The following is a 22,158-nucleotide window of genomic DNA, read 5'->3' on the forward strand; positions in this document are numbered from 1 at the left end:
CGGGGTGGAATTGAGGACTTACCTAGTCCTCAAGAGCCCGCGGCATCCTCCAGCAATGGCTGTCCGGCATCTAGGTCCACTTGGTAATGCCTGGCCGGCATCAGCTTCCCCTAGCCTCACATCCCAGCGTGTGAGCGTTGGAGACGCGAGGCTAGGGGATGCAGATGCAGGGTGGGTATGCAACATGTGTGCAGGTGGCGTGCGTGCGTCAGGAGGGCGGGATTGGCAGGAATTTTAGAATTAGAAGTAGTTTTACATGTTTTAAGTATGACCTTTTAAATACACATCTACATAATACTCTTACCCTCCCTCGCAGTATGATTATTTAAAAATTTTTACATGTCAAACGGTACATTTGACATGTAAAAATATTTAAAAAATCATACTGCGAGGGAGGGTAAGAGTATTGTGTAGATGTGTATTTATAAGGACATACCTAAAACACCAACAAGTTTTCTGTCCTTTATTTGACTCTACATAAAAAAAAATACCAAAACTGTTATTGTAGAATGCAGAAACATAATACAAGTGCTCTTCCCCTTAATGTGCACCTTCTTTTACTCACTTACATTCCCCTGCCAAATCCACAAGCTGTCAGAAAACACTAAGGGCTCCAGTTTTTGGAGAGTCATGTTTAGTTCTAACACATCTTTATTACAATGCATGACCATATTCCTAAAATGAGGGCTTTCCTTGGCACATTAAGGGGCATTCCTATCTTTTTTCATTTTCACTGGCTGGGGTTTGGTGCCATTATGCCTTACCTCACAATTAAAAAATGTACTTTATGAAAAGGATAAAAATGTTTCACTAAATGATTATGCTTTTTTTTCAGGGTGACAGTGGTGGTCCATTGGTGTCACTTGGCCCTAACTCTCGCATTCAACAAAATGGCGTTGTGAGCTGGGGAGATGGGTGCGGACGAAAAAACAAAGTCGGGGTTTACACCAAAGTTGTACCCTATTTACAATGGGTTACTAGCATAATGAAGGTAATTTGTTGTGATGTCTGTGAGCTATACAAGTTTGTTTTACTAAAACATGACAAATATATATAAAAGGAAATGAACACTGAAGTTACAGATACATCCAGTCAGCACTTGTTGTTTTATGAAAAAATCTAATTCTTGTTAGTTAACCTGAGCAACAACAGCAAGCTCATTTTATTATTTTAAAAATGAACATGCAGATACCAAAAAAAACTAATTAAAAGCAGTCCTGTGTTTAATAAAATCAGTACATGTATTGTAAATGCAACTAGTATAAATAGCTAAATGTGACTTTATTTCTGCTCTCCTCTTTGCACAGCACCCTGCCAAGGTAGGGGCAGTACTTGTGGCAGACCCTTGCTGTGAGAAGTAAAGAGATTATCCCACCAATCTGCTACTTCTAGGTGTGCTGCATTAAAACTCCAGCCTATTTGGGGCCTCCAGGAGGTTTTTGCTATAATGTGCAATATACACAGCATGCTTGCAAATCATGGAAGGTTTACCTAGCAAAGCAATCCCTTTTAGCACTTTAATGTCTGCACTTTACTCAGCCACTGGTACATCTATCTTCTCCCTGTGTTATGCCAACTTCAGAGTCTTCAACCTCTTGTTGGCTTGGAAAGAATGATGTACCTTTCATGCCTGAGCTCAGAAGTTATACAGCTCCATGCTGACACTGTACACTGAGCTCTGCATGCATGGCTTAGTGTATTTTACAGACCTTACAATGGACAAGAAGGCATCCCTGGCAGCAGAAAATTAAAAAAAGGTAAGGCTGGGTAAATCTCAGGAATGGATAGACAAAATATATGCATTGTAGAAAGTAGAATTACTCTGATATGTTTTTTAACTTTGCATTGGCTGTTTGTCGGGAGTTCAGCTTTGATGAATCAGAGCCTATATACTGTATAAGTACATCTGTTGGCATGTAAATGCAAACCTTGCTTTGGCCGTTAGCCACTAATTTAAGGTAATTTTACTGCTACCAGTATTAATCAAAATGTTGATGGGTAAATGTGTTTGTTTTGTAGGTGGAATTGTAGCTGCTGTGGTGGACAGAATTGTCTTTATTTATTACCTCTACTTGCAAATATGATGGGAAAAAAAATAGAGTGACGTGATGTGCAAGAAGTGGTCTTAACGGGTGCCGTATCACAGCCCTTTGCTCTGCAGGTTCAGAGTGTGATCGTTTCTATAGATCTTTTCAAGTTTTTAAGTTATGGCTGAGAACACTGATGACTTATATTAGCATAAAAGGTGCAATAGAAAATGATTTTGTCTCACGTGATCTCAACATTTTTAACAATGCATAGAAGTTTTGTTACATGTTCATGTTGAATTTTATTTTATATTACAAAAACTGTTTACAACAGTCATCATCTTCAAATTGCTTACACAGTATAAAGCTACCATAAAGAGCTATAAAAAGTACACCCTGGAGGTCTTACTGAGTTAGGGGAGCCATTATAACTAGAATGTTGCAGATGTCTTTACCAATTGTGTAAATATGGTGTAAAAATTAAATAGAAACAAGGAAAAATACATCAGAGTCTGATTTGTAAACACACTTGAAATATGTGTCTCAAGATATAATTTGTTGGCAATTTGCAAGTTAGGTAAACCACATTCTAAGAAATATTTACTTTACTTTGTTACATTTGTATTTTCCAAAATAGAGGTGCTAAACAACACACAAAAACTGTATGTGCCCAGTTTGAAACCTTCAGGTTGAATAAGGCCGATTGTCATTCAGTGTGGATCCTCAGATGCTTGTCAAAATATGTAAATATGTATTTTAGATTTTGTATATGAAATGTTTATTGAAAATAAAAATAGTTATTGTGTGTTGTCAGTATTTTTTTTATATTTTTATTGAAGTTGTACAGTGATAATCGTGAATATATACAATTCTATACCATATTCAAATTTGTAGTAAGGAACATTTGTAGATTCTTATAGTCAACTTAGATGTAAATAACCTTATGTTTCAAATATTGTGGGGAAAAAAGTAAACTGCGAATAAAACAGTGCTTACAGTGAGCATTCTGTAGCTGCTATTTGGTCCAAGCCCACACGTTTATCTGTTACATTGTCTATTGGAAAAACTCTTCCTATTTCTAAACTCTGATGACACCATGGATAATGTATGGTGTGCCTTAAATGAACAAACTTTATTAGCTTGGTATGTGCCACCATGTAAAATGTAATAAACTAATTTCAAATGTCAGAGGTGGGAGTTATGAAATCAGAGAGAACAGGGTTTTTTTGTAATCAGATCATAGAAATTTATTTCAATGATAGATATTGGATACTTGCTAGACAGAGCTCAGCTATAACATGAAGGGTATATAGATAATAAATTGTTCAATCCAGGTAGTATGGGTATAAGCAGCTCAATCTTAATGGCAGTGCTGCTGACACAGGCAGGCTGTGACTCTCACCCAGCCCTTCTAACAGCAACATAAGCTTTGTTATCCTCATCACCAGAGTGACTCACCTCACATAGGAATTAATAATTCTAACCCCATCCTATTTTAAACCCCACAGAAGACTTAGCCTTTTAGGGAATGTTTGGGAATATAAGATACAATTGCCCCTGCTATTTGGGGTAGTCCCCTGCAATCCAAAACGAGTCCACCTCTATCCCCTCTTTGAACAAATCAACCGCATCCTCTGTGTTACCGTTCCCTGAAAAAGCCAGTTAGCTAAACATGGTGGTCAGAGATTACCCAGATTATTTGGCTTTATCAAAGTTTGAACAGATTCATGTGTAAATGTACAATTCCTGCTGATTTCTTTGTTATTTTAGACCACCTAGGGTTCCTCAAGAGGTTGCTAGAGGTTCTTTAAATAATGAGCAGTTTTTGCCTTCCAGGTCAGTTTAGGTGACATCAATGATCTTTTTGGCTATAACGGTGACAATACTCCTAATAGGCAGCAATGTAAAAGGCATTTTCCCCCTGATCGTCATGTGTTGTGGAAATAGTAGTTAAAAAAGAGGTTCTCTAAAGACCTGAAAGTTATTTCAAGGGATCCCCTATGAGCAGCAGATAACCGTGATGTTTTTGGCTGTAAAGGTGTCAGCCCTTCTACTGGGTGGAAATTTAAGAGACATTGTTTCTAATAACCACCACACTAATGTACTGTGAGCTGTGGATATAGTAATTATGGAATTCCCTGAGGGCCTATTCAATAGGTTCCCCCATAATAAAACTGCATTAGACTGTAACAATAAATAGCTGTTCCACAGCCAAACTTTACATTTTGATCAGATATTCATTTAAAGTGAATCTGTTAGCCAGGCTATAGATATTATTATTGATATTAATTTTCATGTTCTTAACAAACATATAATGAGCTTTTAAACTCGACAAAGACCTCTTTAGCTGGGCACTGTTAAGCAATATAAGATCTCATCATAGGAACTGAAATCATGGCGCTTTTTCCCTTAACTTTGGACATACCTGAATGTAGTTGAAGCCAAGGAAAATCTAGATGGTTCCAGAATTATTTTGCAAAAGAGGTTCTGTGGTATGCTACCTATAGAATGAGAGAACTTCTTGATAAGAAAGGCAGAAATAAATTTGCCAGCTGCTCCCAAATTGGGGGAGTCTTCTTGGGTGAAAGTGGACATGTCCAAATGCAGCTGCACCAGTATTGGTGGAATTTGGAAAGAGGGGTAAAAACAATGGTCCAGCATGTCCTCTCCAGGCATACTAGACTATGGAGTCTCCTAATGGAAATTGTTTTTTAAAGGGTTACTCTTTTTCTAAAGTAGATACAAAAACCTTGACCTCTGACATGATATTGTGGGTCTTTCCTAGAAAGAATCAAAAGATCTCACAAAATATTGTGACAGTTTTAAAAAGAGAGTAATTTGCAATCCCATTACACAGGACCAGAGGGAAAGCTTAGGGGGCAGTTGCTGCTATCAATTTGAAGGAACTCTACAGGCATGAAGTGGAAATATCTGAGGAATTGGACTTCACGGTAAATAGCAAAGGAATGTAGCTAATCATGCTTCAGAGGATAACATACAAATACCTTTTATTTAAAAAATGACATCCAGGGTTCAAGTACACTTTAAGAAGCAGCCAGGAGATTTTGGTTTACAAATTACCATAATTACGTGCAAAAGATACAGCAACAACTTTTAATAAAGACTAAGCTTTTATTACATTCAGACAGAAAGCAGCAATAATGCCCAGGCAGTTACTGCGGTGAAGACTGTCATCCTTTATGTGTGGACAGCCATTTGTTATAAGGCCAAGACAGTTTTAAAAAGGCAGCAAGTGCCAAGTGAGCAGTCCAGGAGTGTAGGAGACTTGTTCATCATAAATGCTAAATATAAATGTTCCTATATTCATTGTATTTGTGCACTCATGTGTTTGATATAAGTATATAGAAATTTACATATATATTTACACTTATCCCCAACCCCCCATGCATAGAAAAAGTTGAGAAAGATAATTGTGTTTTTTCACACACTGCACCTTTTGCTTTGGAGATTCAAGAAACAACATGCCTCTATTTAGCAATACATTCACATATAACCAATTATATGGCATTACTGCTCATATTTCTATGATCTAAGAGGAGGCAATATTTTACTGTGCTATGCAAGTTAAATTAATTGCTATGCAATGGAGAAAGTGCTTTTTCTTGTTATTTATTGTGAACATCTTTTTCAATTTAATTCCTGTAGTTTCAGGGCTCTGTGCTGTGGGCTCCATAGTCCATTCATTCAACCAGTTCTGTAATTTCCCAAGGGAAACAGTAGATATCATGCTTTTGGCTTTTCTGGCTTTGAGGCGTTGTCTGTGTTATCGTTTACTGAAGAACTCACAAGGCAATCTTTCCTGGAGGCACAGAAAGGTTCACATAATGAAGGCAATACAAAACAATACAAAAAAATGTAATATCAAGCACCAAACAATAAACCCCGAGTTGCCAGGAACACAGCCTCAAAGTTCAAGAATCAATAAATTGATTATTGGATGCATGAAAAGGACAGGGGGGCGGGCAAATGGCCAAATGAAAGTTGAAAGTGTCACTAAGCTGGTTACTGCAAAGTATTTCAGTATTCTCTTAGCCATGCCTGGGCATTTGCAAATAAATTTGAACAAAGCCCTGCTTACCAGATTTACAACTCCACAAGAAAGGAAACATTTTAACCACTGAGAAGCAAAACTATACGTTGATTAAAGGTTACTGTTCAGCCCTCTTAATTATTGCAATTTGAGATGTTTTCCCAAAAAGGTCAGAAGAATATGTTTAATTCTAAGTAGAAAATGTATACTGCAAAGTTTGTTCTCCACGTCTTGTGAAAGCCTAAACCTAGATCCTGGTAAATCTACAGCAAAATCTTACAGAAGAGGATCTGAAAACTAGTTAGAAATTGAAACAGCTCTTGGAATCGCCACAGAACTATTAAAAAACTAAAATGTTGCTAATACCAAACATTACATACTGTTATGTACCAAAAGACAGTTTACCTAGACATGTAAAGGATGCTATGTTGTTGAAAGAAGTCCAATCAGTCAACTTCTATGCCACTGATGGAAACAAATGTGGGCAACAAGTAACCATATTTTAAGTCCGATTACAAGCTGGTAATATAAAAAATGGGGTTCTATTTATAAAGCAGGGAATCTGACAAACACCAAACATTCCCTGGTAGTCTATCTATTATTGCAATTGAAAATACATAGACCTGATTCTCTACTCTACTTCTCTGTTTACTAATCATCACCCTTCCATCCTAAAAAGCATTGACACCCCACAGGGAGCCTTCATGTGATCTTCTCTTCTTTTGGGTCTTGGAAGCACACGCCTGGTTAAATATGCTTTTTAGCCAAATGGCAATTCATATCTTGTGGAAGGTCATCCTCCTTATAGCTGCTCTCTCAAAATGTCAGGTTCATTAGGACATGATTTGAGTTTGAACATCATATGGAAGAAAAAAGAACAGAAAAGGGCTTTCTGTGGCAATTTAGGTATTTCATATAATAATCACATATACCATCCTGATTTCAACATAGTCCAACTAATTTCTAAGACCATACAAAAATTGTCATAAGTAGTCAAAATCATATAATCTTATCTCAGAACAGTATCAAAGGACAGGGTTGTCTCTGTTTCCCGATGCGTTTTGCCATTCAGTTTCGTTAGGGGATAGTAGAGACCATATGGATAGGTTCTGAGATGTAGTTCAGTTCAACAACTTTGATGGTATGGGTAATGTATGTGGAGTTGGTATGGATGAATATACCATTATGAAGATTAAGGACAAAACCAAGAAGTTGGTGATTGGTTTAAGCTGAATTATTCACATAAAAAAACCTTGGTGGGCTTAATGGTCTGAATAGGGTAAGGATCCAGTGAAAAAGAGAAGAGTAATTGCTCTTTTCTCTTTCATTCCTATATGATGTTCACACAGACAGGCTTGTCAACCACATTTTGATAAGAAACCAATTTCGGGTTTTCATTAATGTCTGCTAATGATTTGAGTTCGGTTTGGTAGGACAGAATCTTGACATTAACCTTAATTAACATAATAAACCCGATTGCCTGATACAAGCCAACTCTCCTTGTCCAAAATCAGTAACTAACTTCACAAATGCTCTTTTGGCAGGGTGGGTACAAATTCTCCAAATTTTTTAAAGTTGGAAATATTGTGTGTGATAGAAGGAGCTTCTAACAGTTGAAAACACATCATCAATCATATGGGTTATTTTTGGCCTGATCATTGCCAAAGATTTGCAAGTAGAGCTTAAATTTCATTATTTTAAAACAGATATGTGTATGGATAAAGTAGGAAATTAAGGTTTTTAACTGGTAAAATATTTTTGAGGTAGGTCCTGTGTCCTAAGAAATACCTGTTTAGAAAAATTGCTACAGTTGTAAATAGCCTTTCCATACCAGGATCTCCCCAGACCACCAACTTACTTTTTGTCACGATTCCGCTTGAGGATGAAACTAATTGTCTTCTTAATAATAAGGATTAAAATGAGTAATCCAATCACACCACCAACAACAGCCACTATAATCAAAGTTAAAGTATTGTCCACAACTTCAACTGTAAAGAAAATGGTACCAGTGTTACAAGAAATACAGATGAAAGAATGGAATGTAGGTAACAATGTATTTGTATTGTGTTTTAAAAATCTTAAAACCCTACTGTCTTGGCTTAGGTTGCAGGCTTTAGTTTTGTTTTATTATGCTTATTTTAAAAATAAATAAATAATTATTTAAAATAGAAACATAGTAATCCTTTAATGATCAGACCAAACTCATTGTGTTTTGCAGCCTTAATAAATTCTTTGGCACAATTTGAACTAGCAGCAATAACTCTTGGACTAGTTTAGTCAGTTCTTGAGTCCTTATATAAAACATTTTCATAATACAATGTACTACAACATATTTTGACTTATATGGTAACAAAGTGTTTGAAATTATCTTTCTGCATCTTGCTGGATGTCCCTGCTTATCACATCCATGTCTTATAATCCAATATTGAGAAGGATTTCATCACCAAATGACTAATGGCTTTCATGTCACCTGGGTGGGAAGTTGATAATTTAAACAAAATGAATAATTACATTGCTCTCTATAAATTACCATCCACTGGCAAACTGACCCTTTTATTTATAGACCACTTATTAAAGCTTTATGACTTTCCTAACTATGTGGTCTCAAATTGCTGGCTACAACTTTATAACAGTTCCGGCTTGTTTCTCCAAATTGAGTAAATTTCCATTATTATCATGTTTTAATTCTTTTACACTTCATACACTAATTAACTGTCTCACCTTTAATTTGTTGGGATATTCCTGTTAACTTAATGTTAGGCCTATCATGCCTGGATGTAAGCTGAATTGTTAGCAAAAGTTTCTGGCTCCCATTCCCAACACTGAACTGCATTATTCCTCAAAATATCTTTTTCTCTGGAAAATTTCTAGACAGGCCTATTTTTGTGGACTTATGTCATTACCTTTTTTGTTGTGTACTCATCCAGCTGAGCAATCGGCAGTTTGCCATTCATGATTGACCATTTGGTAGTTGGCACAACCTGCTGGAAAGGCTCCCACCATGAAGGTCTCCTGTGGGGACCAGATAGATCCAGAGCCTAAAACTTTATGAGAGTCCTCTAGCGATCTGCTGGTGATGCAGTGGTTACAGATAATGGTGACTAACCACTGAATTAAAGAGCAATAAATTGTTTAAGTTGGCATACATTAAGTTAACAGGGGCAACACTGACCAAGCAGTTGAAACTCCCTCTAGACAGCATAAACAAAAGTTATCCAAGTACTCCATGTTTATTTCAAACATATATGTTAGTGGCAGATTCCTGGGTAAGCTTAATATTTTTTTCTATACAAATATATGCAACTAATTAGGAGCACTGTTTAAACCTTTTACTAATTAATGTATACCAAGTGTAAGTTTGTATATATGTTGTATCCCACTGCTCAATGCAGTGACACTCACATTTGTCCACCACTGTGAGGATGATAGTAGCATTACTTTCTGTATCTTTTTCCTTTTTATTTTTCACAATACAGGTGTATTTTCCTGCATCCTCAAATTCCACTTGACTCAAACTCAGAGCTAAATCGTAATCTTTGGTATCGTTTCTGGGTAGCAAACCAACTCGGTATTGGCGTTCATTTTTGTTTTTTATTTCAATCATTTTAGGAAGTGATTTCTTGTTCTTCAGAGTTCCTTTTAAAAGCTATGAACAAAACAGAAAAAAAAATAGATTGTTATGTCTTTAAATGTAATGAAAAGTAAAAAAAAATATATTGGGTGGATTTACTTAGGGGGTTTAGGCTGTTCACTTAGCAAAGTCAATTATTAATCAGAAAGGAGTAATTTATTTAGTTTGAAGAATGCAGTGTAATTCACTTTGAATACCCAAGCAAGTGCAAGGGAAATAAAACAGTTTTGCTTGCACATGATTGGATAGCTAACGTAATTAAAGCTTTATCGCATTTACTTAGCATCCATTTCCAAGCAACAATTCCCTTTGCTTAGTGCACAGCCTAAACTGTTAATATTCAACCCCAATGAGAAGAATAAAACTGAAACAAAGAAATGTATCCAGTACATGTAATACCTTTGAAATAACTGTGATATAACCTGGTTTTTAAGTACATACCAACTTTACTATAGTTTATTTCCCGCATGGTAAAATCAATCTGTATCATTTACCAGCTTTCGAACCACACTAATTAGTATACTGGTAGTCCCCATGTTAGGGACATCCGACATACAGACGACTTCTAGATACGAACCAGGCTTCCCTGCTCACTCCTGTGCAGGACGGAGGCTTGGAAGGGGGCAGTTTGCATGACTTGCATGAAATCTTTTGCTAAACACAGCTGAGGTTGTGGGTGAACTTGGAGGGTGAGCTCTTCTGCGACCTCTTGTAACTCTTTAATGACGAAAACAAACCCTGCAGTTGTTTCTTTTTGCATATCAAAGCACAGCTTGCTCCAGAAGGTAATAAATGTCTAGGCTCCATTACGATTTTTTTTTGCTTTGTTTGTGATTAACTCACAGTAGAGATTTCATACAGTAACTGACACCACACTGCCTAATAATATAGACAAGCATCTGTCCTAATTGCATTTATTAAAATAATGTACCTGTTCTGACTTACATACAAATTCAACTTAAGAACAAACCTACAGTCCCTATCTCATATGTAACCCGGGGACTACCTGTACCTGAATTTTAATATAATATAATGATTACCAAACATTATTTTGCCCGAGAACACCATTAGGCAGCCATACAATACTGAGCTACATACAGTTCTTGCTGGGCTCTACAGAGGTCACACATTTTGTGTAGCTACAGCTTTATTAATATATTGGGCAGTGGAATGAGCATTTGCTTGTGCATCAGTGATTCCCCAACAGTAAGAGCAGGTTCAGAACACTGTGCCAGACACTTGGCCATTTGCACACAGGAATGAATGAAAGTATCCTTTGTTCCCTTTTTTAATAAACATACATAATGGGGGATTAAATAATCACAATATGTAAAAATATATGCAAGCATGAAAAATGCATACAATACAGTGAATGTATTATTTCTACATAACTGCACACAAATTATAAAAAAAAAAAAGTTATTTCATCTATATGTTTATTAAAAACAACACATGTATTTTAAATACAGTCACTGTAACTACTGTACGTTACTAAGGCTACATACACATTAGATTTTTTTCATTGGAAAAGATCTTTTACAATTCTTTCCAAGGACAAAAGACTGCAAGATGCATGAACGAGCGCTGTACATACAGCACCGTTCTGCTCTACAAAGAGCGGAGGGGGAGAACGTGCACGTGGCACACCACTGTGCTCTCTCCCCTTCACTTGCACTGCAGTCTTTTGTCATTCGTGAATCCGCCAGGACAGATCCATGAACGTCAGACGGCTGTGTACATATGTTCGATTCTCATCTAATAGCATTGGTCAGACCACATCTGGAATATGCAGTCCAGTTTTCGGTTCACAAAAAGGACATTGTGTAATTGGAGAGAGTGCAGAGAAGGGCCACTGAACTAATAAAAGGAATGGAGGAGCTCAGCTATGAGGAGAGATTATCTGAACTGAATCTATTCTCCCTTGAAAAGAGACGTATAAGGGGGGATATGATCACCCTGTATAAATATATAAATGGTCCATACAGAGAACTCTCTTCCCCGTTATTCACTTTGAGACCATTACAAAGAACAAGAGGGCACTCTGCGTCGGGAGGAAAAGAAGTTTAGGCTTTGGATAAGGAAGGGATTCTTCACTGTAAGGTCTGTGAAAATGTGGAATCGGCTCCCTCAGGAAGTAGTTTCAGCAACTACTATAGATTGCTTTAAGAAAAAGCTGGATGCTTTTCTAGAAGCACAGAATATAACTGGGTAACAAGGCTTTAAAATAAAAATAACAGTGACTGTGATTCAGGGAACATTGGATTGCCTCATGGAATCAGGAAAGAAATTTTTTTCCCGTTGAAGCAAATTGTACCAGGGTTTTTTTTTTGCCTTCCTCTGGACCAACTATGTCTTATAGGGTTTTATCTGAGATATGTTTATTTCTCTTGTGGTTGAACTTGATGGATCTTTGTCTTTTTTCAATCTAACCTACCATGTAACTGTGTAAAATATAGTACATTCTACTAAAAAAGCTGAGAATTGCCTAGTACAAAGGATTTACATGGTGATGGCCATTATAAAGCATATCAAAATCCCAGAATTGGCCTAGGCTGCTCCTCTAAAGAACAAAGGCAAAATTGGTCCTTCCAATATTGCCACCACTGCAAAATGCTGGGCTGTTGCCTGCAGGAAGGGGTAGAATGTAAAGAAGGCACAGTTTCAATGTTGTCCTGCAGTTGGCTGCTAGCTTATTTAAATTTCTCTAGTTCTTGGCTTGCTGGGTTCTCAGCCTCGCTACCTGAGATTTGATCAGCTATATCCCGCTACATTGTGACTTTTTGGATTCCTGACCTGTGCCTGGACCTCGACTACGATAGCTTGCCCTGACCTGTGCTTGAACCTGAACTACATTTGCCTGCCGCTTGTCCTGACCTCAGACTGTCTAGGACTTGCCTCTCGCTGACATCCTAGTTTTAAGTTCTGGACCACAGTTGGGGCTGGAGTTGCATCAGGCGCAATTGACCTCCATCTTTGCTGTGTCAACCTGCTTTTGCAATGCAGTTGAGTGTTTAGGAGGAGAATCAGCTCTGACAAGTGAAAAGCCAGTGTACATGAGCTGTATGTCTTTGTTGATTGGACTGATACTAATGCCTGCATTGTCTGTGCTTGTTGTTTCAGGACTCTCGGTGAGCTGGGTTCCACCAGTACCTGATCTTGGCTGTCCCTACACAGGAGCCCTCTGTTCCGCTCGCCCCTGGTGGGTAAAGCCTGGGGGTTAAGAATTGGTGTTCTCCCTGCAGCAAAGTAGTCTGGTGGCCACTATGGTTACTGGCCCATCACTCCTTGTGAGGAAGACCAGGATACATTTAGACTCTGTGCCCCAGGTAATCCCCAGTTACCAAGGGGGGGAACCCTAATACTACATCTGGTCTTGTAAGGGTATTGTGCCCATTGCTTCTTCTTTAGTTTTACTTTCCTGGATCCAATACCTTATGGTTTAGGAAATACTGTTCAGATGTAGATGCAATAGATAATTTGTATGTAAGGTATTTAAACAAATATGGGGTATACCATGTTAACATGAATAATATATAAAGAAAGGAAAAAGTAACATACAAAAAAAGAGGTTTAAAAGAAGTTGATAAAACATTTTTTAAATGGCGAGTGTTAGTTAATAGATGACTTATCGGACCATTGGTAGTCTACCTAATGTGTATTTATCCACCCCTGTAAATTCATTTATACCAGTAAATTTAAAGGAATGCATTTAACACTGTCATACAATAGTTAAACCTAGGAGCAAAACACAAATTTCTCAGTAGTTTAATTTGCCTAGTACACTTTCGAAACCTTTTTGTTTTAAATTTCCACTAAAACATGATTTCCATGCAACGATTATCTGTCAGTATGCAATAAAGACAAGTTGGATCTAATATCAGTAACATAATATTCTCTCTTATTTGGTTATTTCATTATGTCCAATATATCTTTATCCACATGATGTAGCACATGTAATCTGATACAGAGACCTATGTGCATTTACTACCTTGTGATCTAATTGATGGCTTTATTTATTAGATATCAATATAATGCATACACTCAGGTCAGATTTTTTTTTTTTAAACACAGAGTCAATTCCATGTCTCAAATTTCTGAACTAGGATGTGAATAAAGACCTCTTTAAATATTGTAAACTTGGTTGGAAATAATTTGTATTTGACCTTCAAAGACTTAAAAACAGCCTGCAATATTACAAAATCACCAGGTACACAAGAAAGAGTAATCTTAGATATGTCTGGTTTTATAAATTGCACGCATTGTTTAAAATACTATAAATACTGTATAATGAATCCAAACTTTCTTCTTGTCCTGTGATATCAGAAGTACAACAGACAGGGTAGGGAAGCGTGGGGGCAATGTGGATTATTAAGATGTCACATAAGTCATGTAAGGATCATCATTGGAATGTCATTTTTACTTAAGAAAACTTTTTTTCTTAAGAGTAATCAGTACACAGGCTAAGTGTCACAGTCCTACTTTGTATATCATACTTCATTGCCTACACAGTTTTAAAATGATGTACAGCAATCCTACAGGAATGAATAGGGCCATGGCACAAACTTGCCCATTTCAGAGAATTGGCTGAACAATAAAAATTACTGGATCAGGACTGGGTTACTATAAAACTTACTGGGAAGGGTCCTAGTCCTTAAGTTTTTCTGTTCAGGTACATATATTGTGCACTGTACAATAATATATAGTATTTAAGTTCTATTGCCCTGTCCCCCCTTCCCCCAAAATCAAAAAGAAAAGGAGGATAAATAAAAATGTAATACCTTATACTTGTAAAAATACTTTACTTTCTAAAAATGAATTTAAAAATATTCTTATTAACTGCCAACAAACACACTACTATATGTTTGGGCACTTGGAATGTCTTCCAAGCAACTCCGAGGACAAGGCCCCATAGAAGTACAAGTGGTACATGAAACTATTGTAGGTTACTTGATCAGGGTATAAATGAAGACGGTTGGATGTTTAGATCAATTCACAAAAGAGGAACGTAGCCTGCTCTTCAAAAAATAAAGGTAAGTACCCTCATCCTACACAAATGCCTTTCAGATACATTCACCATTGTGGGGATATCAGCCCACCACCATCCTTTTAGCAATCTGCTCTTTTCTGTTCAGCCATTACTGTTCCTGGCAGAAGAATCACATAGAGCAAGGTGGTAGAGTACTTCTGCCCTTCCCCCCCGCCTTATTCTTCCTGTTAGCAGAAAGCTTTAGACAGCCAATCCCCTGACTCTACCCACCGCCTTCTTTATTCTAAGCACCCTATCCATCTCCTGCTCCTCAGTCATTTCTGATTTTAGTGCTGTTCACTGAACCCCTCCCACCTCCTCCTTCCTCATGCGGTCCTACGGTATGGTGCTGATCACCTACATCTGCCAAACCTCCTTCCTCACTCCCTGCAGCCATTAAGCCAGAACCAGACACTCTCTAAAACCAGATAGATGGAGATAGACTGTTATGGGTGCACCGGGGTGATCCAGCAAACCTTGAATGGATCCAGTCCAGGATTGAAAACATTTGGCAAATAATAGCAAATGATTTTAGTAAATACATTCCAGGTTGCTGGATCATCTCGGTTCACCCAAGATAGTCTATATTCTCCAGTCTTAGTGAGTTTTTAATAAATCAGGCCCACTGTCTCAAAGCTACAGTAATTGTGATGGTTGGGGGCTCTATTACTGAACTATCCCAGCATGCATTTGCATTCACTTCTGCGTCATCAGCATTTAAATAGCAAAAATGGGGCACAAGTGAGAGAATGTGATTTTTGGAAGGTAAAAATACTTTTTTTAACTTACACTTGATTGTTGTTTGCCTATATATAAAATGCTTACTTTATGCCAGTAAGTATCCTTCTATCAGTATCCTGCTGACAAGATCTCAGGGAATGCAGGACTCCAAATCTCATCTTACCAAAAGAATGAATATGTGACATCACCCCCTGCAAATTAAAAACCAGGGAAGGTATATAACAAAAAAAGTATATTTTAATATATACCTAAATGTAAAAAAATACAGGTTTGATTTATTTGCAATGTGGCAGCAAAGGTTGGCTGAGTGGTTAGCACCCTGTCCTCTGCAACACCTGGTCCCAGGTTCGAATCTCAGTCCAGGACACTATCTGCAAGGAGTTTGTATGTTTTCCCACGTTTGTGTGGGATTCGTCCGGGCACTCAGCTTTCCTCCCATATTCCAAAAACATGAAGTTAGGGTAATTGGCTTCCCCTCAAAATTGTCCTTACATTGTGTTAATGACATATGTCATGTCTATGGTAGGGACATTAGATTGTAAGCCCCTTTGAGGGACAACTAGTGACATGACAATGGACTTTGTAAAGTGCTGCATAATATGTCGGCGCTATATAACTACAAGTAAATAAATATAATTAAATTAATTTATTGCAGTTTTAGCAAGTGAAAGTAGGACTCACACTAAACAAGCAACTTTTGATATTGCAAAATCAACTTTGGATAAGAGCAAAGCTCATCTTTCAGCACAGAATATTATTTCCCTAGTGCTATACTTCTGAACAATTATTCTTTAACCACACAATAAACACAATAACCAGTATGTAAGAATAATTAAAAATCTTTTTACAATAAAATGTTGAATATGTACAACAAGTTCACAAGAAATATCCCTCTATTTTGGAATGCTCACTTCCTCTGGCTTTGATGTATCATTGAACCTGTATATCCATGAGAAGGTCACATCCTCGAACCCGATGCAGGTGGCGAATGTGCAATTCAGGTAGATATCCGTTCCATTCCGAGCTTTAATTTGAGGGTTCTTGCCTATGGATACTTCTAGTGTGAAGCAGGTATGAGCAAGTAGCATAGCTGAGGATAGACATACGTGTTAATTAATATGTGCATACAGTGCATTTAATAAATAAATATGTATTCAATTTATTCTTATGTCTGATGTAAAAAAGAGAGTATAAACATAAAATTATTTTTAAGTGAAATTTAATATGGTAGAATAAAAATAGTCAGAAATCAATAGCCTTATAGTAACCTGCATTCTCCTATGCACAGATAGATACAAATTTCATTGGAACCGGAAAAGCTTTTAGCATTACATGACTGACATTGAATTTATTACAGAAATAGCTTTAACTTTATATAGTATAGGGGGCACTAAAGAAGTTTTTTTTTATTGAGTACAAACACATTATTATGGATGGTAGTCACTGTGTCTATTGAGGAGCAAGGATGTGTAAGGCTAGGTTCATGCCTGTGGTGAGATTGTGTAGCATTTACAGCTCCCTCATTCGAGACGCTACATAGTAGCCCTATAGAAAAAATGAATAGGGGTGGCAGATGTCAAATGTCCAGATGTTGGTGCTTTAAGAACCAGCGCTAAAATTTGAGTGTTGGAGCAGCTGACAAAGTGCCAGCCACATGGACCCACCCATGGGGAGCCTCATGGACCCACTCATGGGGCGCCTCATGAACCCACCCATGGGGAGCCTCATGGGATTTAAATTTTCCAATAGGGACACTGGTTTGAATGTCTAAGAGGGGAAATCATAGGAAGGTGTGAACCAGCGTTTAACATTATGACCACTAAAAAGTATGTTAAGGATAAACAACAGCATACCATACTTCCCATTTTAAAATTGATAACAGGACACTTTTTAAAAGACTCTATTAAGGCAAATACACACTCCCACTCAGATGAACCATAAACAGCCCTTGATATTTTTATTTTAAAAATCCCCCCTTAGTCGTCTGTCCCTTTTAGAAGATTTCAACTCTACTGTTACAGCAGCTCAAAATGTTTGTAATTTCTTTTAACTTCATTCAAAGTTATAGTGGTCGCCAGGAAAAGATTAAACCCAACATAGGTTCAAATAATTTATCCAAAAAGGATGTTAGTTTTGGATATCACAACTGTAAAAATTAACTGTAAAGAATAATTATATCAAAGTTTATAAAAAAAAAGTTAAAATCAGCAAGCCATTTTAAATTAACCAGGATAACACGCAAGCCTTTCATTTTTTGTATGGAGGTTAGATTACAGAGATAAAATAGAACAGTAAGTGAATACTGCTATTGATTTAAGTGCACAATAAGAGAACTAAAGTATATAAGTGGTAGCACTATATATTTAGAGACTATTGATTGATATGGAATGTTCTACCTTAAGCTTCACTCTTTCATATTCTGCTCTTTAATTATTTACCAGCATCCCCTTAATGACATATGGAAAGTAGAGCTAGATACTTTTTGCTGACAATATCAAACTAAAAAAAGCAGGAAAAACAATTAAATGTGTTAGATTTTTTACTAGTATGCTTATTACATACCCACTCCCAACTAAAAGAAATGAGATTACAAGTTGTTTGGAAAGCACATGGTCAATGTAAAAGAAGATAAACACAACACACCAGGTTGCCATTGCTAAATGCTTCTAAAAATGTTTGATACCGGAATGTTATGCTGACACATGCAGTAAGATCATCGGATTTTACATTTTCCGAAAGGCATTTCAACCGATCTCGCACGGTGTTCAGCCTGAAGTGGAACGGGTTGGCGGAGAGAGAAAATTTATGGAGGAGTCAGAATTAGAACAACTTTAATATAATTATCAGCTTTATACCTTTACCACATTCTAGGTATTACTCAGCACTTCAGATCAGGTTTTGCTGCAGTACACACCTTCCCTAATCTAGAATGCTCAAATAGACCACTGAAAGTTCTGCCTGTGCCCGGTGATGGTCATCCCTGTGATTTGGGGTACATTTGTGTATGTTCCGACTGTCTGCCTTGACTCTGCTGGTATTTGTTGTCTTTTTAGGGTAATTGCTTAAACACTATAGGCCTGATTTATTAAAGCTCTCCAAGGCTGGAGAGGATACACTTTCTGCTGGGTGATCCAGAAAACCTGCAATGGATTTCTTCAAAGTCATTTGCTATTTGCTAAAATTGCTATGCAAATATTTTGAATCCTGGACAAGATCCATTCCAGGTTTGCCGGATCACCCAGCTTCACTTTTGAAAGTGTATCCTCTCCAGTGTTGGAGAGCTTTATTAAATCAGGCTCTATTGGAGAAGTGGCCAACCCACCTCCATTTTGTACTCAGTAGCTTTTTATTTCTTGAAGTATTCATACTCTGGACTTTATTTCAATGAAGTTATTTTGAAAGAATGGAATTTATGGAGGTTTGGATGGAGATGTGAGGTTTTGTGACATTTTTCTATCCTGCCAACGTGTTTAAGCCAAATGCCAATGTGTTCAAAAACCTCAGTTCCTGCTCTAATATAGGATGAAGGGTCCACTATAAATTTTCCATTACCAAAGGAATTGGCTGTTGTATATTGTGAGAAAAAGCTGATTATTAGTGATTCTGCAAATCTTGTTATGAAACTACTTTAAAAGAGGACCACATGAATCAGGGCCATTATTTTATTATAAACACACACATATACATATATATATATATATATATATATATATATATATATATATTTATATACACATTACTATGCTGGAGTGACATGTTGAAGTGCCTAAAAAGTCGGGAGTTGAAGTACAAAGCAGAAAGAGAGATTGTGAAAATGTAATTGGGGGTGATGTATATGACGCAGGTCACTTGAGCAAACTAAGGGCAGGTGCATGACAGGTTCAAAAAGCTAGCAGCGGTGAGTACAGTGTTTATATTTACTATATTTCTGTACTATAGACATACAATTGCCTATCTGTTTTTGTAACTCAGTACTCACTGTAATTGAAATTTGTATTTTGTACAAACATTTCATACGTCTTGTAGCTATTTGAAAAAAAAACGGAAATCAAGTATGTAAAATTGACTGCAAATCAATCTACTATGTGTATCTGGTCACATGGAAAAACAAGATTCCCAGTTAGGCCATCTGTAATATTGATCTGTTAGTGAAAACACTTATTCAGCAAAACATGCTGCAGCAAGTACACAATGCATCACACAAAGTACTACCAACAGAATAACATTAAACATTCGGAGACTCATAAGCAACCAACTCATATAATGCTGTAAATACTAAAAAAGCAAAAATCAGTTCTGAAAAAAGATGTTCCTTACACATAAATCAGGAACTCAGCACCATTCCTATGACAGGTGTAATCTGTCACATGAACTATTTTTTAAGCTGTGCATTCCAAAGAGCACAACGTGTTGTTATCCTACTTCTTTCTGGATCTGGAAACCAAAGTACAAATGGCACCGAGCAATGGTTGAAGATCAGGTCAAGTATAAAAAAGTCTCTACTTGATCCACTTATAAATACATTCCAAAATCAATACATATGTGCTACATTGCTGTTAATATATTTACTGGAAACTTGTCTTGGTAGAAATTCCCATATTCCCTGACACAACAGAACCAGGCAGGGAGAGGGTAAGAAAAAAGATTATAATGCAGCTAAGGCTATTTGTATTGCATTTCACAGGGCTGTCAGTCTAACACTGGGAAGTGCATACAGTAGAAGCAAACACAGCAATGACCTTATGAACACGTTTGATGTCATTTACATTTTCTTAAATTAAAGCAACCTAAACTCAAAAAACAAAAAATCATTAGGAAATATAGCTAATTGACAAAAGAGACATGCTCCGGAAGCCCTTGCTTTATTTCTCTTAGTTAGATCCAGGCATTTCGTTGCCAGGGGCCACTTGGTCACCTCATGTTGGGCTAGATAAATTTTTCTCTTTTTTCTCTCTTTTACCCATTTTTATAAGTTCCATATCTAGCCTGGGAAAACAAAAATAAGTCTAATTGAATTTGGAAAATTTGGTCTTCCTCCTGGTTACTACCTTATCAACTGCCACATCTCTAACTACCGATTAACTTACTAATCGACTAACTACTATATATATATATATATATATATATATATATATGGTCCATGATTTGCTCTCAGCTTTCTATTACCCCAGTTTATGTTGACGGAACTCATTTTGGTCACTGCCATAAAAAAAGTATATAAAATGTATATAAAAAAGAATGTCCTAAAATGTTAATATAAAATAAGGCCATCCAACTAGTGTATACAGAATGTCATTAGATACGGGATGAAATCTGTACAGTAACCATTTTAGCTCTTTTACATTTAAAGTCCTTATGAACCAGATCGATTTTTACATTTTTACTCTAGGCCATAGATAAACATACTGTATATAAAATCTATACCACTGGGGAACAATTTTGAACATTTTTTTTGTTGACTTTACTTTGATTTTTAATCAATTTGTCACGTCAGGTTTTTTCTCTACTCTCTTTATTAATGCGATTACTGTAGCGTGTATTTGTATAGGCTATTCATTTACACGCAAGACAGTGTGGTCAGAGGCTGTGCGCTGCTCTACGTAGTGAAAAAGCAAAGTTTATTTTTCTACTTACACATGTATTTCATTTCTTTCAGATCATGTCTGGCGCTGCTGTTTCTCGTGGTAAGTGCCTAAACAACCCTGATTCATTTTGTTATATCTGTGGCAGTTTCACCATTCCCAGTTAAAGGGCGAACATCAGCACATTTTTAGAGCAAGCCTATTTGGTATATTTCAAAGTTAAACTTGGTGATCAAGATAAGTCTTGGGCCCCTCATAAGGTGTGCAAACAGTGTGTGAGGGTTTACGGATGTGGACAAAGGGAACACATGATAAGATGCCATTTGGTATACCTATGGTTTGGCCAGAGCCAGGAGATCATTTCAGTGACTGTTACTTTTGAAAAAATAAAGGCCGGTGTGTTTGATAGCCCACAGATTCAGTAGCTCATCAAAGATGAACATTTCATCAGGAAAATGTCAGAAGTTGAAAAGAATGCTTGGTTATCATTCAAAGCCATTGTCAAGGATTTTCTTAGAGCAAATAATTACACAGAAATTGTCCAGAAACTCTTGAAGACCTACAAAATTCTTGGCTGCAATATGAGCATCAAGGTGGATTTTCTGCATAGCCATCTTTCTAACTTCCCGGAAAACCTTGGTGCAGTCAGTGATGAGCAAGGTGAACAATTCCACCAAGATTTGAAGGTCATGGAAGGACGGTATCAGGGTAGATGGGATGTACATATGATGACTGACTATTGTTGGAGCATCCGGCAGGATTGTCCTAACACTGAACACTCCAGGTAAAAGTGCTTACCCGATTAATTTTCAAATTAATCGGTAAAAAAAGTCATAGAGTAACAATAAATTCTTTACATGAACAAAAGAAATTTAAATAAACAGTACATTCAAGTTATTATTTCATAATTTTTTCATTGTATGTAAAATTTGTATGTTTTTTGACAAAAATGGAGGGTACCCTGTATCGTAAAATCTGGATGTGATAGCAAAAAACTGGGGTCATTTCTGGATTCACCACCTGAAAATTAGTAAAAAACAAGTGTAAGATCTAACTTAACAAAAATGCATTCCCTGGTGTAATCAAAAACTTTAAAAAGT

General features: G+C 36.8%; 2 protein-coding genes across 3 annotated transcripts in view; one reads left to right on the forward strand and one right to left on the reverse strand.

The window, feature by feature from the left end:
• LOC140341120 (transmembrane protease serine 4-like) overlaps window positions 1-2,843 on the forward strand; it is a 30,195-nt gene extending 27,352 nt beyond the window's left edge. For both annotated transcript variants that reach the window (XM_072426663.1, XM_072426662.1), the window contains exons 12-13: window positions 836-991; window positions 2,020-2,843. In XM_072426663.1, coding sequence (XP_072282764.1) covers window positions 836-991; window positions 2,020-2,031 — 168 coding nt within the window. In that variant the 3' untranslated portion in view covers window positions 2,032-2,843. The remainder of the gene's footprint in view (window positions 1-835; window positions 992-2,019) is intronic.
• Window positions 2,844-5,018: 2,175 nt separating this feature from the next.
• The window catches only part of SCN4B (sodium voltage-gated channel beta subunit 4), a 29,961-nt gene continuing 12,821 nt past the window's right edge, over window positions 5,019-22,158 (reverse strand). Inside the window, exons 3-6 of the mRNA XM_072426245.1 lie at window positions 16,388-16,566; window positions 9,481-9,724; window positions 7,937-8,066; window positions 5,019-5,847 (exon numbers count right to left, since the gene is read on the reverse strand). Of these exons, the coding sequence (XP_072282346.1) occupies window positions 5,772-5,847; window positions 7,937-8,066; window positions 9,481-9,724; window positions 16,388-16,566 (629 nt within the window). The 3' untranslated portion in view covers window positions 5,019-5,771. The remainder of the gene's footprint in view (window positions 5,848-7,936; window positions 8,067-9,480; window positions 9,725-16,387; window positions 16,567-22,158) is intronic.

This window comes from Pyxicephalus adspersus, chromosome 11, assembly GCF_032062135.1.
Source record: "Pyxicephalus adspersus chromosome 11, UCB_Pads_2.0, whole genome shotgun sequence".
In the NCBI taxonomy this organism is placed as follows: Eukaryota; Metazoa; Chordata; class Amphibia; order Anura; family Pyxicephalidae; genus Pyxicephalus; species Pyxicephalus adspersus.